The 18327-nt window shown below is 37.6% G+C and overlaps 1 protein-coding gene across 1 annotated transcript in view; it reads right to left on the bottom strand.

Moving 5' to 3' along the window:
* Window positions 1-5551, bottom strand: part of LOC131694302 (paramyosin, long form) — a 69276-nt gene extending 63725 nt beyond the window's left edge. Inside the window, exons 1-2 of the mRNA XM_058982926.1 lie at window positions 5159-5551; window positions 4135-4191 (exon numbers count right to left, since the gene is read on the bottom strand). Coding sequence (XP_058838909.1) covers window positions 4135-4191; window positions 5159-5278 — 177 coding nt within the window. The 5' untranslated portion in view covers window positions 5279-5551. The remainder of the gene's footprint in view (window positions 1-4134; window positions 4192-5158) is intronic.
* Between the last annotated feature and the right edge of the window lie 12776 nt (window positions 5552-18327).

Genomic DNA, 18327 nt, shown 5'->3' with positions numbered 1-18327 from the left:
TGGATATTTGGAACATTTTAACGACATTCAATTAGCTAGAGATTACTGGGTAGGGAAAGTTATGAAAATTAGAGCCATAGTACTCAAGTGAGAGCATGGATGTGAAGTAAACAGATCGGCAAACAAGAAGTGACAGGGTCTTTAGAACAGGCTTAATATCTCACGGGATTAACTTTTGTCTTTTGCTGATGAGGGTCGAGCTTAGGCAGCATAACTACGAATCACTCGAGTTCACCAGCATGTCCCTTGGCATAGACAGACTTGTCCATCTTTACCGTGGGAACCGACAAAAGAAAAGCCACGTAAGATCACCACTGAAAACCTGTCGACGATTAGCATCAATCAATGATGATTTCTGCTGTTCATCTCTGTTTGAATGCCGGGATAGATTTTTATTAGACTATTTTACTGTCACTGCGCTTACAGTCGTAGCGGGTTTGCTACATTGTGTAAGGTGCGGCTGTAAGGTGGATATGTAAGGCTATATATGGATCAGTAAACTCTTTGGCGATTCTAATAATGAAACATAGCATTCTATTTGCCTGTGCTATAATGTGAGAGTAATCTTTTCTGAACGTTAGTGTTAGTCCAGGAGTAGCAACGTAAAGGAATGTCACCATACTACAGAGAAAGGAAAGGTTTAGAAAAAGTTTAAACAGAAAAGGGTTGCAAATTTCCAAAAAAACTTGGCTAGGCAGGCGATTTGCACATGTAGGCTTCAAAGCGAAACTTTCGTGACGTGCTGTTTTGGTCCTACGTTCCTGTCTCGCTGGGAAAATTGCATTAAATGGTATTACTTTCAGCAATATGCAAGTGGTACGTAAAGAACAAAAACCTTCCAAAGTCGCCACAGTTACACCCAATTGCAAAATATTTGGCAATCGTTAAGCGAAACCTCAAGGAAACTCTGAAATTATTTGAAAATGAGAAGCGATTCAATGCAAATTGCCTTCGCTGGGTGATCCCAGTCAAGCTGACATTTCTTTGGGCTGAGCAAACTAATTTCTTGGTTTGTTTAGTGACCAACTAGGGAACTAATCCCTTGGGCGTTTAGTGTGCCTAGGAAATACGCATGGTCTTGTCTGAGTCGAAAGTCGGCCTGTTTAATCATGCATGAGGATTGATAATTAACAATTAGCGAGAAGACTCGAAAACCAGTTAGCAATTTGCGACAGTCAAATCAGCACGAAGAACGATTGTATTATTGTCATTTTCACTTCAAGTTCATTTTAGTCCATTAAATCATCACCAATTATAATTGTTTTATTACTTTGAGCACTTGTACACTGTTTGGAGTAGTGCATGCATTAGATCATTGTCATGTTAAACATATTTCTTCATGAGTATAAACATATTATAACTTGATTATTGCCGTGAAAGTGGAAACCAGGAGTCCCTTCTTTATTTCATCGGGTGTATATTCGATTTACAAAGCTAGTCGTTTGAAATATTTCGTTAGTGCCTATTTTATACCGGTTGCAATGCGCTTCAGTTAGCATAACGACGCGCACGAATAATCATAATATAATGACATCTTATTCAAACTTTAGCGGACAAAGAAACCAATACATAATTGTCGTTTGATTTCTTACAACAAGAATAGCAAGGTTATTACACGATAAATAATATTTGTATTACGAAATTTTTAGTATATCTATTTCGACAAATGTCTCGGAATAGTAGGCGGAGTGTAATTCGAAACAGCTCGTGTTTTTCTCGCGCTATTTTTTTCCTGCGTCATTTCGTTGCTATTTTAGAAGTTTTTCATAATAAAAACCAGTTACATAAATAAAATTCTGAAAACGTTAAGGTGCAAGTGTTGATTCGCGAAAAAAGTGGAAGTGTCTTTCGGGAAGAACTGAAGAACAATTCGGTAGGCGATCAGCTTCAGAAACGGAAGATCTCAGGATGGTGGGATGAATCCCAGTATGAAACGGTGTAATTTGAAGAATTTCGAACCCCACATTTGTTGCTGGAACAATATTGTCTCAAGCGACGGATCATGAAGATTCGACAACGTTCATCCCTAAGAAGTGGCATCAAAAGCCTTTAAGCAAGGACGAATTACACATTTTGGATACCGGTGAGATCGTTTCTAATCGTTTGTTTTTTGCGTTTTCTTATTAAATAACCCTACTAAGTATACTAAATGTATGCAGAATTATATAATCCCCAGCTCCCCTTTTTCGCCTTTTTATATCTCCGTCATCTATGAAAACTGTTTCAGTTCCGAGCGTTTTCCATAAGTAGATGATAGGACTATTATGAAATAAAAACGCTTGTAAGGACGTGGCCAGGTGTGTGGAGTTGACCGGGTCTACGTCATTGTAGATCGTTGCGAAGTCTGATATGACAATGGATATGCTCAATTCTGCAACTCCATCTACGATTTGTGCAGGTGTTCGTGCTATGCTATGCTATCTATTTCGAAAAATGTCTCGAAACAGTAAAAATAATCGGAACAAAGAAACAAGGAATAATAAAATCGTTCACATTCATTTCAATTAAACGTAGGCAACACCTCCGACTGTCAGATGCTTAAGTGAAGTTGCTCTTGTTACAAGCCAATCATTTCCAAATTAATTCAACAAATGATAATTCTATCATAAATTCTCGGCAGTCGACTGCCCGGAGCAATAAACAGTAAACACTTCTGAGAGTTGCATAGATCGTATTACTTATCAAGGTGAAGCCAGATTTGTGTAACTCTTTATCCCATCCTACTAATAAAAACTCCTTCCCATGGTGAACGTGAAGATGCAGAGGGATACACGGTCTCCATAACAATGATTATTACACTGACATTCCTGTCCTTCCTCGATGACTATAATGACGTGGCCGGCGCCGTTATAGGCATTTCGAAATATAGAACTCTCGAAACGTGCACATTGAGAACAGATAGCTACGCTCACGCCCCTTTCGTTAGTTCTCTGTGCAATTTCGATTGTTCTGGCCAATCACGGAGTAGCCACGCACTACGAATTGTACGATCATCATACTCATGTTCATGCTCATGTTTCGAAATTTCGTAAGTTTGGCGTATTGCAGTCTTTGGGCGCAAAATGGATTTTAATCATTGTAACTCCAAAACTAATTTCGCAAAAAACACTGCAGAATCACAGTCTTGTCCAAGAAGTGGTAGTTGACGTTTTTGAAGGCACTTTTTGTGGTATCATGGTTCACAATTTTGGTTATGACTTAAATCTGGCTTCGTTTGCCAGATTGCTTGCCAGACCTAACTAGTCCATGCCAATTTTGAATAAATGCTTGTTTGTATATTTCTGTGACATTAGATTTGATTCAGTCCCTTTCGAAACCGTGGCATGCATTTACCCGAGTCGTTTCCATATTCTCGATATTAGTTTTCCTATATTTGCTTGGCTGAATTTTCTTGTGATCTTCAAATGTGTACAAAGAATTTTCACCAAATTTACAGCAATGTGTTTGTTAAATCTTGACGAAGATTTAACGCTAATATTTGTTTCGTGCTAATAAGAAGCGAAAAGACTTTATATCATCGCAAATATTACTTTATATCATCGTAAAGACTTATTCATTAGATAAATGTGCTTGAGATCACAACAGTATCTGAAGGAAGGTTCAAAAGCACAAATTAAAAATAATATTATGTAAGTATTAGATCGAATGAAGGTAGACAGAAATGCAGATATTTGACCGATTTTGTTTAAAATGATGAACGTAGGTGTAAAATAATTGTCTGATCCAAATTAGAAAGACAACCCGAATAAGAGTAAACATATAAGAGTTGTACCACCAAAATTGCGGTACAAGAGGAAAGGCTTAGGTCTTATAAGTGATTCATCTTATGTTTGATCCCTAAAGAGCTAGGTTTAGGGTTATAGCATTAGCATTGATAACCGACTTCAATGTCTCTCCTTTATAAAGGACAGGCATTGCGACTTCTGGTGCTAGTTGTCGCGTAATGTGTTGTGATTTCGTAGTTGAAAGTTAAGGTAATATTCTGGGTGCATAACTTAATAGGAACGAAGATAATTTACTTCAATTTTCAAAATTATAAAAACCACGCGTTTCTTCGAAGAATGAATATCGATTGCGATGCGAAAGGGTCGTTACAATATGGTTGTGAAGGTACAAGATAACTAACAAACTTACCCTTTGGCGGAGACCACGCTCCGACTCCAGATCTTCCTGCAGCAGACGGATCTTGTCCTGTAAGGAAGCAGAGACGAGACGAAAATCTTAGAAGCGCCATTCATTAGGATGATGAAATTAGATTGTTTGTCACTAAACCCGGCATTCCCCCACTTCGAAATCCATATACAATTAAACACTATTTTTCGCAGTCCATCATTCCACTAGTGGCAAATAACGCGGTCACTTATTCTGTCAACGGTTCGTGGATTTTGTTTTTTTTTCTCGCTGAACGATGGCACAACCATTTTATCACACCAGTCACAATTTGTCGTTTTGTGCATCGCTTTTCTCGAAACCGCATGATTTTCGTTCACTGCTCATACTGTTCTCGCAGTTTCACCGTAGTTTTTCAATCAAACACACGTTTCCACGCCATGACGGTAGTCTGTTTTTGCACACGCACAGATCACTGCTGAAACACCAAAGAGGCACTCGGCAAGCAGCAGCAATGAGGAGGGCATTTTTGCTCGGGATTGCACCGTTTTGGTTGTCAACGGTTCTGGGTATTTCAAAGGCGGCCTTTCCTAGCTTCGTACACTGCGCTGCGGTTAGAGTGTTTTCTGGCGTGTAGCGTGGGGTTAGTTGGGTGGGATTTTTTTTTTCAAAATGAGTAGCAGATCATGGGAGGGTTCCCCGCGGTAAGCATGCTCATGTGTGCTAGAGTGTCAATGCTATTTCAGGTGCGTTCAACGTTGGTCGTTGCCATTGATAATGGCGATTTGAAGAAGATTGGTGACTCTCGAAAAGAATTTGCACTTTTGCCCATCGTCGGCCGGGGAAGTCTAAAGTTAGCGCATGCAATTCAACGATGGGCGGCAGCTGAAATGTCATCTTCTAGGAAGACTCAACATTGGTAGAAATTTATTGTGAATGACTTCAGGTGATGAGTTATTTTCAAGATAGTTATGTAACTGTCAGGTGTTGAGAGCATAAGCAAGGAATTTTTGAGTAAGTGTTGAAAAGTCTGTAACTGAAAACTCACCTCCAGCCTGGATAAAGCGCTCAGGTCAGCACTGTACTCAATGCTGACATCAGCGGAACCACCACCGGAGGATTTATACGTATATTTCGACGTTTTGGTCGTGACAGCAGACGATGCCATTTTGACGGATTTTTCTCTGCAATTTTCACTTGATTCAAATGTATCTTTTCAGCACAATGCAGCCACAGATGTTAGTGTCTAAACAACCCCTTTTCTGAACACAGGTTGATTGAGGAAGACACAAGGAAAACCTTCAGTGAATCCTTTTCCAGAAGAAACTCAAATTCACTTTCCACCGGCAGAGCTTGGGATCAATCCGTTCTGAACACCGAATGAACCGACTGTTGGGAGCACACTATATGACTGTGGGTTCATAAATGTCGGAGCAAGGTTGGCGATCAACTAACTTAGGAACGACCACCGGTGAGTTGGTGTTGAGCTCCCGAGAATGAGAGGCGAACATAGAATATCGCGTAACCACTACACGCATGTATGTTTACTCGAAAAAAACATCGAAATGTGCGAAGTTTAGCCGAGAAATTTTTTGGTTGATTTTCATTGAAAATTTCACTAAATATTTCGAGTTTGCGCATTCTAACCAAAGCATGCCAGAGAGTTGCTAAGGCACACATGGCACATAAACAACCAAAGCTGTTAAATTCCCAGTTGCTGTGCTTTGCCGGCGCGCCGTCGTTTTTAGTGTGGGGTGATTGGAAAGTCTACAGTGATCCGCATTGCGCACGCATCGCAAAAAGGACTAAGAACAGACACAGAAACGTAAGTGAGTGTCAGACAAGTCAGGTGAGCTAAAATTAGCTCAGTACGGATTGTTTTATTGTTTTATAAATATTCTTGGTTTAATCATCTGCCGCGTTTCCCGCCTGTGCTATGGCAAACCAAGGATCGTCAAGGCGTTGGAAATTTACAGTACATGCAGCGTGGGCTTTTGGAAAAAAACACCATACGCATGATTCAACGAAAGTCTTTGAAGATTCAAAGAAAATTAAAATTTGTATTTATACTTCATGCATATTTTTTTGGCGGATGTATTATAGAAAAAAATCGGCAAATATTAATGCAGTCATGATTATTGCGGAAAAAGCAGCTTTGGCTATTAAACAGGAACTGTTCTTATAATTCAGTTATTAGGCTTCGATCAGAATGAATTCATAGTGTTAATTAAATAGATCACTTGAACTAAAGCTGTCGAGATTCAACTAAGCGTGTGTGTGTTTATTTATATTCAAAATAAACCATTGCCTCCTGATTTTTGGTAGTGTCAGTTTCTTACCGATCAAACCTACTCCTCGTTTTTCTCCGTACCTTTACCCGATCAGAAACACATAACAGAAATATTTCAAGAATTTATCTCACGTTGTTACTTGTTATAAATTTCTGTTATTTTAACTACTAACGAGACCAAATTTATAACACAATATGTTACACAAATTGTGTTCTGTTATAATCTTGTTATTTCATTTTGATCGGGTACCCACCCGGAACTTCCGTTAGATGTTACATCGGGTTGGTGTACTGCTTTTCTATTTCTTCTGGGCTTCTATCGAAGCCCGTCGCAACGCGATGCGACTCATTTTACTAACATCCTTTCACAACCATCATCGTAGGATTTCTTTTTCGAATTTGTGTTACTCGCCCATTTTCTCAGACGTTACTATCTCGCTTCCAAACTCCGCAGGTATAATTGTTCCCATTCTATTGGATTCGGTGTCTTCAACTAAAACTTTACCGCCTCGTTTACGTCACAAAAATAGCTGTTATTTAGTAAGCCCACAGACCACTACTTTATCGTGACGAGCAGCCTCAGTCCGAATAAAGGCCTTCATTCGATGACCCGTAGAAAGCACTTCCCGTATACGGGACCACTAAAATTATATCAGATTACCTCGAGTTTTTATTCGGGCGATGTCCTGACTCATGTTCAATCTTTACTTATTTTATGCACTCCTTTTCGGGCTCGAAAAAGATCATCTTGTTGTGATCTTTGTTCACAATTTGAGAATACACATTGTGATTTCTTATCAAGTTACCCAGAATGAAATTTTCGTAACACATTATGTTATAAATTAGGTCTCGTTAGTAGTTAAAATAGCAGAAAAATATAACAAGTAACAACGCGAGATATAGTTTTGAAATATTTTTGTTTTGTGTTTCTGATCGGGTACAGTGATATTTCATTCATGAGTTTGCTATCGGATTTTTCTGTCAGAGTAGCGTGATTTTTGTTCATGATTGCAGGATTTATCTTTCTATTTCGTGGTATTTTAGTCGTGAGTGGAATGATTCATTCTCATGCTTTCAAAATACTAGTCTCGATTTTTGTATGAGTAATATGATTTATATACATGATTTCAGGATCCTTGTCACGATTTTCATCATTTCTATTCACATTATCGTGATATTTTAGTTACGATTAGTGTAATTTATGTTCATGAATCCAGGATCTTAGTCACGATTTTTGATATTTTAATCACGAGTAATGTGTTTTATATTCATGATTTCAGGATATTAGTCACGATTTTCGTAATTTTTATTCGCGTTATCTGGATATTTCGTCACGAGTAGAGTGATTCAAGTTTTTGATTTTAGGATCCTAGTCACGATTTCTGTTATATGTTTGCACGTTATCATAATATTTTATTCTTGGGCTTACTTTCGAATTTGACACGTGGAGTGATGTAACTGATGTTCATGGCATCAGCAGTTTTAGTATGATATTCGTAATTTCTCTTCGCTTTATAGCGATCTGTTATTTTTTGGTTATTATCGGTTTTTGTACTCGCAGTATCGCGACAATATAATGTATGACTAATAAGAGGGATCTTGTTCCATGAACTTTATCAAGAACACGATTTGTGGCTCTAGATTGTATTTTTGGTGCTCAACGTAGTTTTTTTTTCTGTGGAGACACCACACTGAATCAAATCAAATGAATAATGATGTTTTCGGGCCTACTGCTCGTGTCTCTAGCTGGTCGCTAGCAACTGGATGTATATTAAGATTGATTTTTTGTGTTTGGAATTTATCTCGTCAGTAACTAGCACCATCTGGGTGTCTAGTTAGACGATGTATCTAAACTAGTACCCAAATTAGCACTAGTTAGACACAAAAAATTCAAACACTTCACACGACATATGTGAACGTCTAAGCAACTAACTTATCCTGGGTGATGTACCGGGAAGCAAAACAGAAGCTCTGGTTTGTTGACGAGAAAGCGAAAAAGAACTCTTGTCTTATGGCTAGGGAGCCAAACGCCTGGCATTATCATGGATATATATGACATTTCGTGGAATAGCGCATGGAACAAAAATGATTCTACCAATAATACTCTAGATTTTGTAAAATAGTTCGCGTGAAAATTTCATGACCATGTTGCATGAAATTGAAAATGATTATAGGGGATATATTCTAAATATCACAAGCATGAAAGATAGATCCTGGGTCAAGTACTAGGAATCGTTAACTAGTTCACGAACCCATGAATATTATTTCATGATTTTGTGCAATATTTTACGTGCACGAATAGTCAGCCGTGAATAATGTACTAGGAATCATTAACCAGTTCACGAATACATGAAAAATATTTGATGATATCGTGAACTGTTTCACGACCACGAATGGTATATCGTGACTATTATACTAGGAATCATGAACCAGTTCACAAAAACATGAAAAATATTTTATGATTTCGCGAACTATTTCACGAGCGTGAATGGTGAGTCGAGATTTTCAGTTCATGAATACATGTATTATATTCTATGATTTCGTGAATTATTTCACGACCACGAATGGTAAATCGTGGCTATTACATATATTAGGAATCATAGGAAGTTTACGAATACATGAATAATACTGAATGATTTCGTGAAATATTTCTCGAATCCGGAATGGTAAGTCGGGACTATTATGCTAGGAATCATGAACCAGTTCACGAATACATGAAAATTATTTGATGATTTTGTTAACTATTTCTCGAGTACGGAAATTGGATCGTGACTAATATATTAAGAATATGTCATAATGCAAATGGATTGTATGAATTCATGAAAAAAATCTGGAATTTCGTCAAACCGCTGTTTTCTGGTTTTAATGGTTAAATTTTTCGATTTGGCCTTTTATCTTTTACAAAATTTTAGAACTCATATAATGATTTCTTTTCTTGTATATAGTTGTCATGTCACGTATAATAGAAATGTTACATATACATTTGAAAGCTTTTTATGAATATTAACAACAAAAAATTCTCGTGTTCATGCTTGAGGAAAGCACAGTTGTACCGATAGGTGGATTAAAAGAGGTATTTGATAACACATACTACATAGGATAGCAACAGGATTTGGAGAAACGAACATATTAGCATACGAAAAATCTCGATAGTCAAATCCTTTCAATGGTAAAGTGAAAGAAATTAGCCTTTAAAATAGGTTGACAATTATTACTACAATTATTATTACTAATGGTTTGTAAATAAATTATTTAAGTTCTTCAAATAAAGCATTATTTATGGAAAAACTGAATTCCCCTGAGACTATATATTATACCGGCAACAACTTTAACTTTTTTTTGGAAGACTGCTAATTCAAAAGGCAATTGGATGCACAGTTTATATGCTAAATATGAGCTTTTTTCGATGGCTCTAGTTCACCCACAAGAGATTTCAAGTTTCTATAGTAATATTTATATGGAAACTTGGAAATAAAAACATAAAATCCAATAAAAAATTCCACAGTAACTCTGCTTACCTCAAAATTTATGGTCGCGTAGCTTATTTTATAACGAACAGCTTTGTTGAAGATTGCATATTGCTTGAAGGTCCCCGACAAAGTTATCTATCATTGAAGACCAACCGATTTTTTTTTTGAAAATTCCTACTCTAAGCATGTGCGAGAAACACAACACAACAGGCAACACATAACTTTATATGAGAATATCTTTTTACTGTAAAATCAGATCATTTTGCAGTCTTCGGCGATGTTGATTCTTACACCTTAAGCTATACATCTGTAGGTTTTGGGATGCACAAGATGACACTGGCATTTTATACTGAATTTATTGTTTCTATTGCTTATTTTGCATATATTTTGACGTATAAACTTGAAAACTCTTGTGAGTAAACTGGATTTTTTAGAAAAAGCTCATATTTGATAAATGACATGGTCGGTGTTAAGTCAGACCGGACTAAGTGACAAAATATTGATTTCGAGAAAAACGAGTTCAAAGTTTGAATCGCAGCATCCTTTACATTATAATTGGAAAATTATTTTTGCCATAATTCCTGTTTATTGTTACATATTTAAAATCTGGCAAAAGTTCAATATAGCTGACGAAATTCTTTATCCAGTGCTATCATTATCTCATTTTTCGATGTTTTGCGATTTAGTCCGGTCTGACTTAACACCGACCACATGTGAAACCAATTACCGTTTGATTTAACAGTGTTTCGAAAATAAGTCAAAATTGTTGCCGGTCTACTATATATGTTGCGTTTGGCCAAAAATTCGAGAAAAAAAATCTGTTGCATAAATTTGAAGTACATGCATTCAATAGCGTTGAATCAAGTTTTCATGACGATCTATGAACTAGAACTGAAATTGCAACTGTTGATAACACACTACCCCTGAAGGGCATGCGTGCATACTTCACATGATTATTAAATATCGACTTTTTCGAAAAGTGAGCTTCATGTTTCGAATACCGTTGATCCAATCGATCTGAAACTTTCCAGCATTATTTATACTCACAGTAACTAGTGATTGAGTAAAGGAATTTTGATTCGAACTATTATAACTAGTTCTAATAATTCTAAATGAAACAAATTAAAATACTTTAAAGGTCCGATTTTTGTGGAGAAAATCAAAATAGATTTGTGAAAAAGTAATTGTTATCAGTACACTCAAGGTATATTTGAAAAAAAAAACGGAATCCTAGAACGAATGAGGTTCACAAATCTCTCAGAACTGCAAAAATCAACCTAATTATGCCCAAATCTTATCAAAATTAAACAGAAATCTTATTTAGTGATCACAAAATTTAGGAAATATGCTAGTCAATACCGAAGGAGCTTATGAAAAATATCTAATATCGAAAATCAAAATATAACTTTTTGGTATATTTGGTGTGTTTTTGGCGACATACAGGTTACGTTGACATGACGAAAATACCTAATAGTGGTTAAAAAATTTCGGAATACCTGTTGTGACTTCATAGATTATGAGTAAATAATTGAAAATAACTCGAATTATGTTCAATTCGAATAATCCCTGACTCGACCGCCTTATTTTGCTAAAAAATGAAAAGGTGAAAAACTCAGTATTAATTTCTACTCATCCGAATGGGTGTTTTCGAAAAAAAATAATCGTAAAGGACTATTTTTATCTCGTGCACGTATTCACCAAAACAAATACCAAATGGAATTTTCGTAATAAACATCGCCAACGTTTTCCACCGATCACTCAGTTCAGTTGGTGTTCGTATGCACTTAGAATAAGTCGAAGTGAGTGTAGCGATGAGCGATCGTTGCTGAACGGTCCGCACATTCACTCACACACGAGATCGCATGCCAAAGTGAAGAATCAGCGCACATCGTCTACTAACGATTCGGTGTTGTGACATGCGACGAAGCCATTTCAGTCCAGCGTGTTCTAACAAAGTACCATGCGCTTCCATCGTTTTCACTTCGCTCAAGTTCCTACTGTTGAAAAGTATCTGAAATGGAATTAACATCGCAGCGAATTTGCCACCTTTCCATACTGGTTAGAAGCGCGAGAGACATCACTGCGATCAGGTCGTTTGGCGGGATATTATTTAATGGGAGAACGGAGAGTTCAGCTTCCTATTTTTAGATATTTTTCACTTTGTAACACTAACTTGAAATCTGCAGGAGTCCCGAGAAGGTGGTCGCCATACGCTTGGGCCAGCTTCAGTATGTGTGAATGTGCAAATAACCTCGACCACTTCCCAGCGATTTGGACGACGTTGCGTTCGGATGAGGTGGATTCAAGCGAACGAAATAAATTGGAACAGCTACTTTCTTGGATCGCGATATGGCAAAATCGACTGACACCGAGATCGCATTCCAGTTGTGTGGGGAGGGATCAGTTTTTGGGTAATTAATGAAGCTCGTTTTTTTGCCGAAATATAACGTGCGCACGACTCCCGTGGTGATGGTGACTATTAATGTGCAGGTTTTCTTATATATTTAGAGAACGGAATGATTTTTGTATCATTAGTGAACGGTACTTGGAAAGAGTACATGGAAAATTGAAATGTTAGAAATCTGTCTTGGTGTTGCGCACCTTAGTATTCGTTCTCAATCTAAGTAAGGGTACGCTGCAATTAAATTTACTTAGATTTTTATAGTTTCTCATTTATAATATCTGGGACATTACATCAAATCTAAGCGTTATATGAATGTTAAAAATCACTTCTTTTTCACGTGTATAGCCTAGCTTTTATTTGAATCTGGAACCATTCCGAGAAGCAAAGCTTTCTATCAAACTGCACTCTCAAGTCACGAATAGAGTTCACTCTTTCGATGACGCGATCTTGGAGCAAGTACTTAGTGGAGTTGACGATCGGCTCAAACTTGTCAGCTTGCATTTGTCAACGTTTACCTTGTTCAATATTAAGTACGTCTTCTTGAACTGAAGTAGAGTCAAGTCCAGAATCAATGGAACGAAAAATCTCTAAATCGTCGGCTAAGAATAGTTTTCCAGATTTGATACGAGTGAAAAGGTCGGTTGGTGACTTCCTTGAGGGACTCCTGTTGGCATATCAATTCCAATGAAAGCACTCCGACTAGACAGATAAGATCGCAACCATCCAGCTAACTACGGAGGTAATCCTAGTCTTTGCAGTTTTAGAAGAGTAATGTTGTGAGGTTCTTTTCGAGATCTTTATTGCATCTGTTTGTTGACGCTTCTCAGCAGAGGGGACTAATATGCTAGTGGACATCATTAAATTTGACGTTGTAGATAAATCCGTGCTGACATTCGTCGATGATGTGAGAAGCAGCAGCATTTTTCAAGAACTTTAGCCAAACAGTTCAAAAGCGAGATTCCTATGTAATTTTTAACATTATGAATGTGATTTGGAATTATAGCTGTTTCTTTCTATGCACACGGGAAGACGTTTTCAGTGATTGAGCGGTTGAAAATAATTCTCTAAGCGGCAATGACAACGATCGTGCGGATCCTTTTATGAATATCGGAGGCAAGCAATCCAGGCCTGGTTCTTTCAATAGGTCGACACTGGATAAAGCTTTCAACACGTCTGCTTCACTCATTTTCCAGCAAGGAAAACTGATACCGTAAAATGGGGGAACATTGATAATTTTTTCAACAGTTTTTCGAATAACTATATTCAATTCACGTAGATGTTACTGTTTGCATTTTTAAATCAAGTACTGGTACTCATAGATTGAAAATGTTCAAATTGTTGGGTATTTTATTTCGTTTTATTATAAAAATAAAATTATTTTGTTGTAAATTTTCATTCGTGTGTTTCGGGGTAACTTTGATCAGCATAATATGCGTATCGAAATGAGAAATAACGCTCGAAATGTCGTGTGAATTGCATACCGGTAGGTAATTTAATGGCCCGATATTGTGTCGTATCGTAAGAAAACAAAATTCCCTAGAAGGCCGACTTTTATCGAACTTTTTCGGGAAGATAGTCAAAACTAAATAGTTAACAACTAAAATCTCGGATTTTTAAAATGAGTTATTGGACAAAAATATTAACGGTTTCCAGAAAAGTGATCAATTCAGCTGAAGTTGTTTGATTTCATTAATATACGAGGAATTGTTTAAACAGATTGAAACGATGCACGAGAGTTGCATCATTTTCAATTTGAATTTGTGTTCATAAAATGGTACATTAAATGACGAAATAATCGTAGCCGATAGATGCTTAACATGTTTAGAATAAGGTTTTTATTTTCTTTCGATGATTTTGTTAGAGGGATTAATCTTATCGTACGCTCCTGAAAAAAGTTTCATTTGATCAAATTTACCCCGGTGATCAAAGACACCCCGTTTTACGGTATTGGATGATGGTAATGTGTCTATATACTCTTATAACGGAGTGATAGCTGGGTTAGTGAATACCCCGCGAAAAGCAAAAAGGTCTACGGACTACGCGCTTGTATCCCCGAGTTAAACATTTACGGGAATACCACCATCGCGTTATCTGTTGTTCACAAACTTCCAGAACGTCGAGGGATTGCTCCGAAGGTTGCTTTGGGCGTGACTTATATACTCACCGCATGTACTATTCCGGGCAGATTAGTATTGAAGTTCGGTTTGGCGAAGAACAACTTTGTTTTCGTTGGTCTTGTGATGGAAGTATCGCTTGCGTTGCTTTCGGAAAATGTTGCGTAGACGACGCAACTTGAAATTCCACCACGGATTCTTGTAGTCTGTCTTGACACGTTTCCTAGGAACTATGCGGCGAGTACCGCGAGTACAGTTCCGTAAAACACCGCGTCAGCATGATCCAGATCGTTTCCACTTAAAAGATCAAACCAGTTGACTGGTATCAAAAAAACTGCAAAATATGTATGATTTGTAGCATAGAGCAGAATGGTTATTAAGAATAAGAGTTTTAAGTCCGTATTTTTCGAGAAACGGAAATATTTCTATTGATTTTTTTTTTAATTTTGATTATAGAGGTTTTAACCTTAGGGTCATTCGCCTCTTTTCAGGTTAGAGAAATCTCTTTTGGAAAATTCTCTAACGCTATGTGCGGGGTTGGGAATCGAACCGAGGTGAGCAGCGTACAACGCAATCTATCCTAACTACGCTATGCCCGCCCCCTAATGGACATTTCTATTGAAATGCTAAAAGATTTTCTTCAAGAAAAAAAAATAATCTGAAATTTTCCAAATGCTACTTTAAAAGTTATAGCATTTAATATATCTTTTCCTCATATTTTCCCCTAGTACCAATGTCAAAAACGTCAAGCGATGTGGACAGGGGTCTAAAATTGTCCAAATGATGTGAAAATTGGCCTCTGAGCTTACTTTGACATTTATAATAATATGAAGGGGGGGGGGGGGGGGAAGAACCCGTTGAATTAAAATACTTCAATAATGTGGGGAAATAATTGCTATAATATAAACCATTAATTGTTTTTCTTGCACTTGGTTTATCAAGAGGTTCGAAGCCGCGATATTATCGCGCTTCCATACTGCATTGCCAACAACTTTTTGCGATTTATTGAAAGGTGAAAAGTTCGGTCTTTGCCTACTGAGGATGAAAACAATGTGCGATAAACTGCTCAACGAGGAAATGAGACCATATTTCAACCTCTAGTTAAAACCAAGAAGCTTTTATTCTCAGGTGATACGAATTTGGGCAAAAATGCCGACCAGCCATGTTGGTTTTAAAAACGACAGCTAACAACATTGTTTGCTAGTTACTAGCTAGGATAGGATCCGCCAGCTCTGTCCCCTGTTTTTGAACCAATTCTGAACCAGCTCGTGATTGGATGAAAGTGACATAGGCAAACCTTCGGCTTGGAAACTAAAAGTACTAAAGGGATGCTTGGAAGTGTTGTCATATTGTGATATCAAACATAAAACGACGATTGTTAACTGTGTTGATTTTTTTGTTTTCTCGAGATACCGCTTTATGAAGTGCAGGCATTATTTGGCAGACGAAATCAAACATATTATCCAGAACTGAAGTTCCCGAGAGATCCGGTAGCGCGGTTATCGTGGATTCTGTTCTGTGTGCGGAATAATGCAAAAATGCCGCTTTTCGAAATCAACAGGCTGTGTAGCGTAAGTATGACAATATTTTGAACTTCATGTAAAAATTGTCTTTGTTCCAGTACCGAGTAAATTGGAAGTACTGAGCAACCAGGGAGAAAGTTATCCCGGAAGTCGCTTCTTGTTCTTCCTTTGCTATTATCGATACAGTTGAATTTTACCGTTTTCAACTGAATCGATCATCGGTGTAAATAGGAGCGTGTATTTTCTACTGCTGTTTTCTCCGAAACGATCACATGTAGTACTGGAACAAACCTATACATTGCTCCAAAACAAAAATTAAACCTTGCAGAAAAGTAGTTTTAGAATATTTAAAATAAATCCGAACAGAGAAGATTATTCTTGTGACAGAGGTTGCTTGACTCAGAAAGCAACTTATAAAAATGAAGAGGCATGAAGATATTTTTCGTAATGTCCAACAACGAATATATATATTATTTTGTTTTTCTGTATTCCGATGGAAAAAAACGTTATGATCGTTTAAATGCGGATATAAAGACTAAATCTTTGATTTTTCCAGAAGCATGAAATTGGTACATAATATAGAATATTTTAATCAGAACAAATATACGACCGAAACAAAACAAATATTTTGGCAACATTGGTCGAGTGGGGTATGTCGTTTTCAACAGGGATTAGTAAAATATAAGAAGAAGCCAGCTGGCGGATCCTATCCTAGGTTACTAGTGATGATTGCTTGGATTTCAGTTTGCACACAAAGTTATTTGCTGTCATTTTTTCTCCCGCAACCAGGTGAAGGCTTACCTCACTTCTCACCCAGTCACGAACGAATCACCTTAGAACTCTAAACACCTTGGTAAAAAACCATTCGGAAAGTACCCATATTGATTGAGTTATAGAGAATTTCACTAAACCCTTAGTCGCCATCTTGGATTTCAGCATGTAACTATTACTTACTTTTACCCGGCTTGCGTGATTTGCTCTGCAGGAACTGCGCGAACTGACTTCCCTAATTGGTAGCAGAACCAAATGATAGCATCTAGTGGAAAAGCTCTTGCAATTAAAATCAAATAGATAGTTTTAAACACGATAAGTAAAGGCCATTTTATTCAAGCTTGGGTTATTTTTTTTTATTGGGAGGGAAAGGTATAAAATGACATGCGGTTACGATGTCCCTCTGGTTGTCACGACTGCGTGCTTAACGATCGCCCTCTAGCAATGGTTGAAACTTCAGCAGCAATCGTTCGACGCCGCGCCGGCTTGGTTGAGATGTGCCCTCAAGCGGTCAAAACAGTTGACGGATGGTTTTTCCGTTGGCACGTTCGAAAACCGCCTTCACGCGGTCGCAGCAACAACAGCAGTCGATTTTCGGTTAAATCTTCGGTTTAATCGAATCCGATGATTTCGCCGTCGATGAACCCAATCTGCTCGATTCAGCCCAACGGTGGATTCGTTCAACAATGTGGCGATGCTATACTGGGGGACTTCGCTCCGCTCAGTACGAATAAGATCGCCAGGGGCAGGATTGTCTGATCCTCATCTTCCACTTTAGATGGGAAGAGGCGCGTGTTGGTCACTTTTGTTACTACAAAAAACTTTCGTTAGTCCAACACTTTATATTATAAAACTTTTGTTACCTAAGAGAGCGGTCCATCGTCACATGCCCTTTTTTCCCATTGATGTCCTGACTGAGAAGCTCGGTCCGGCGATAGACAGTCGAATATACGTGGCATTGTCAAACTCAGAGTAATGTCAAAGGATTATGGCGTTAAGGGGTATGATTTATAGCAAATTCAAATAAAAAAGGGCAACCGAACTAGGAGGTTACAAGTATGGCATCAAACATAAATGTCTGGCACTTACCCGTCAAGACCATACCGAAAATACCAATATTGATAGGGTCATAGCGAATTTCGCTAAACCCGAAGTCACCATCTTGGATTTCAATATGGCGTCAAACTTAAATTTCTGACACCTACTCGTCAAGACCATTCCGAAAATACGCTTATTGTTAAGTTGCGGGTCAGGAGTCTTCCAGACCTGTCTCTTCCATCTTTCCGAATGTTTTCTAAGTCTTTTGCATTAAAAAGGACTTAGAATATTTTTTTGCAAAATCCGTGCGAAAAACCTACCAAAATTCTTCTAAGTTCTTTGCATTTAAAATTAAATATTTTTTCAGCAAAAAGTCCAAGTCTTTTGTATTCAAAAGGACTTGGACTTTTTGCAAAAACCGCGTTAATTGGAAAATCCTCGTAAAATCCGCATGAGAAAACCTGAGTGTAATACAGTCGTGATTCGCTGGTTGGTCACTCTTTAACTGGACCGCTTTTTAGTTGGACCTCCGCTAGTTGGACCGTTGTCCAACTAAAAAGCATCTAAGCACCAAAACATGTTTTTATAGGAGAAAAAAAAATGTATT

Source organism: Topomyia yanbarensis, chromosome 3, assembly GCF_030247195.1.
Source record: "Topomyia yanbarensis strain Yona2022 chromosome 3, ASM3024719v1, whole genome shotgun sequence".
In the NCBI taxonomy this organism is placed as follows: Eukaryota; Metazoa; Arthropoda; class Insecta; order Diptera; family Culicidae; genus Topomyia; species Topomyia yanbarensis.
The sequence above is the reverse complement of the archived record's forward strand: the minus strand, read 5'-3'. Positions and strand labels throughout refer to the sequence as shown.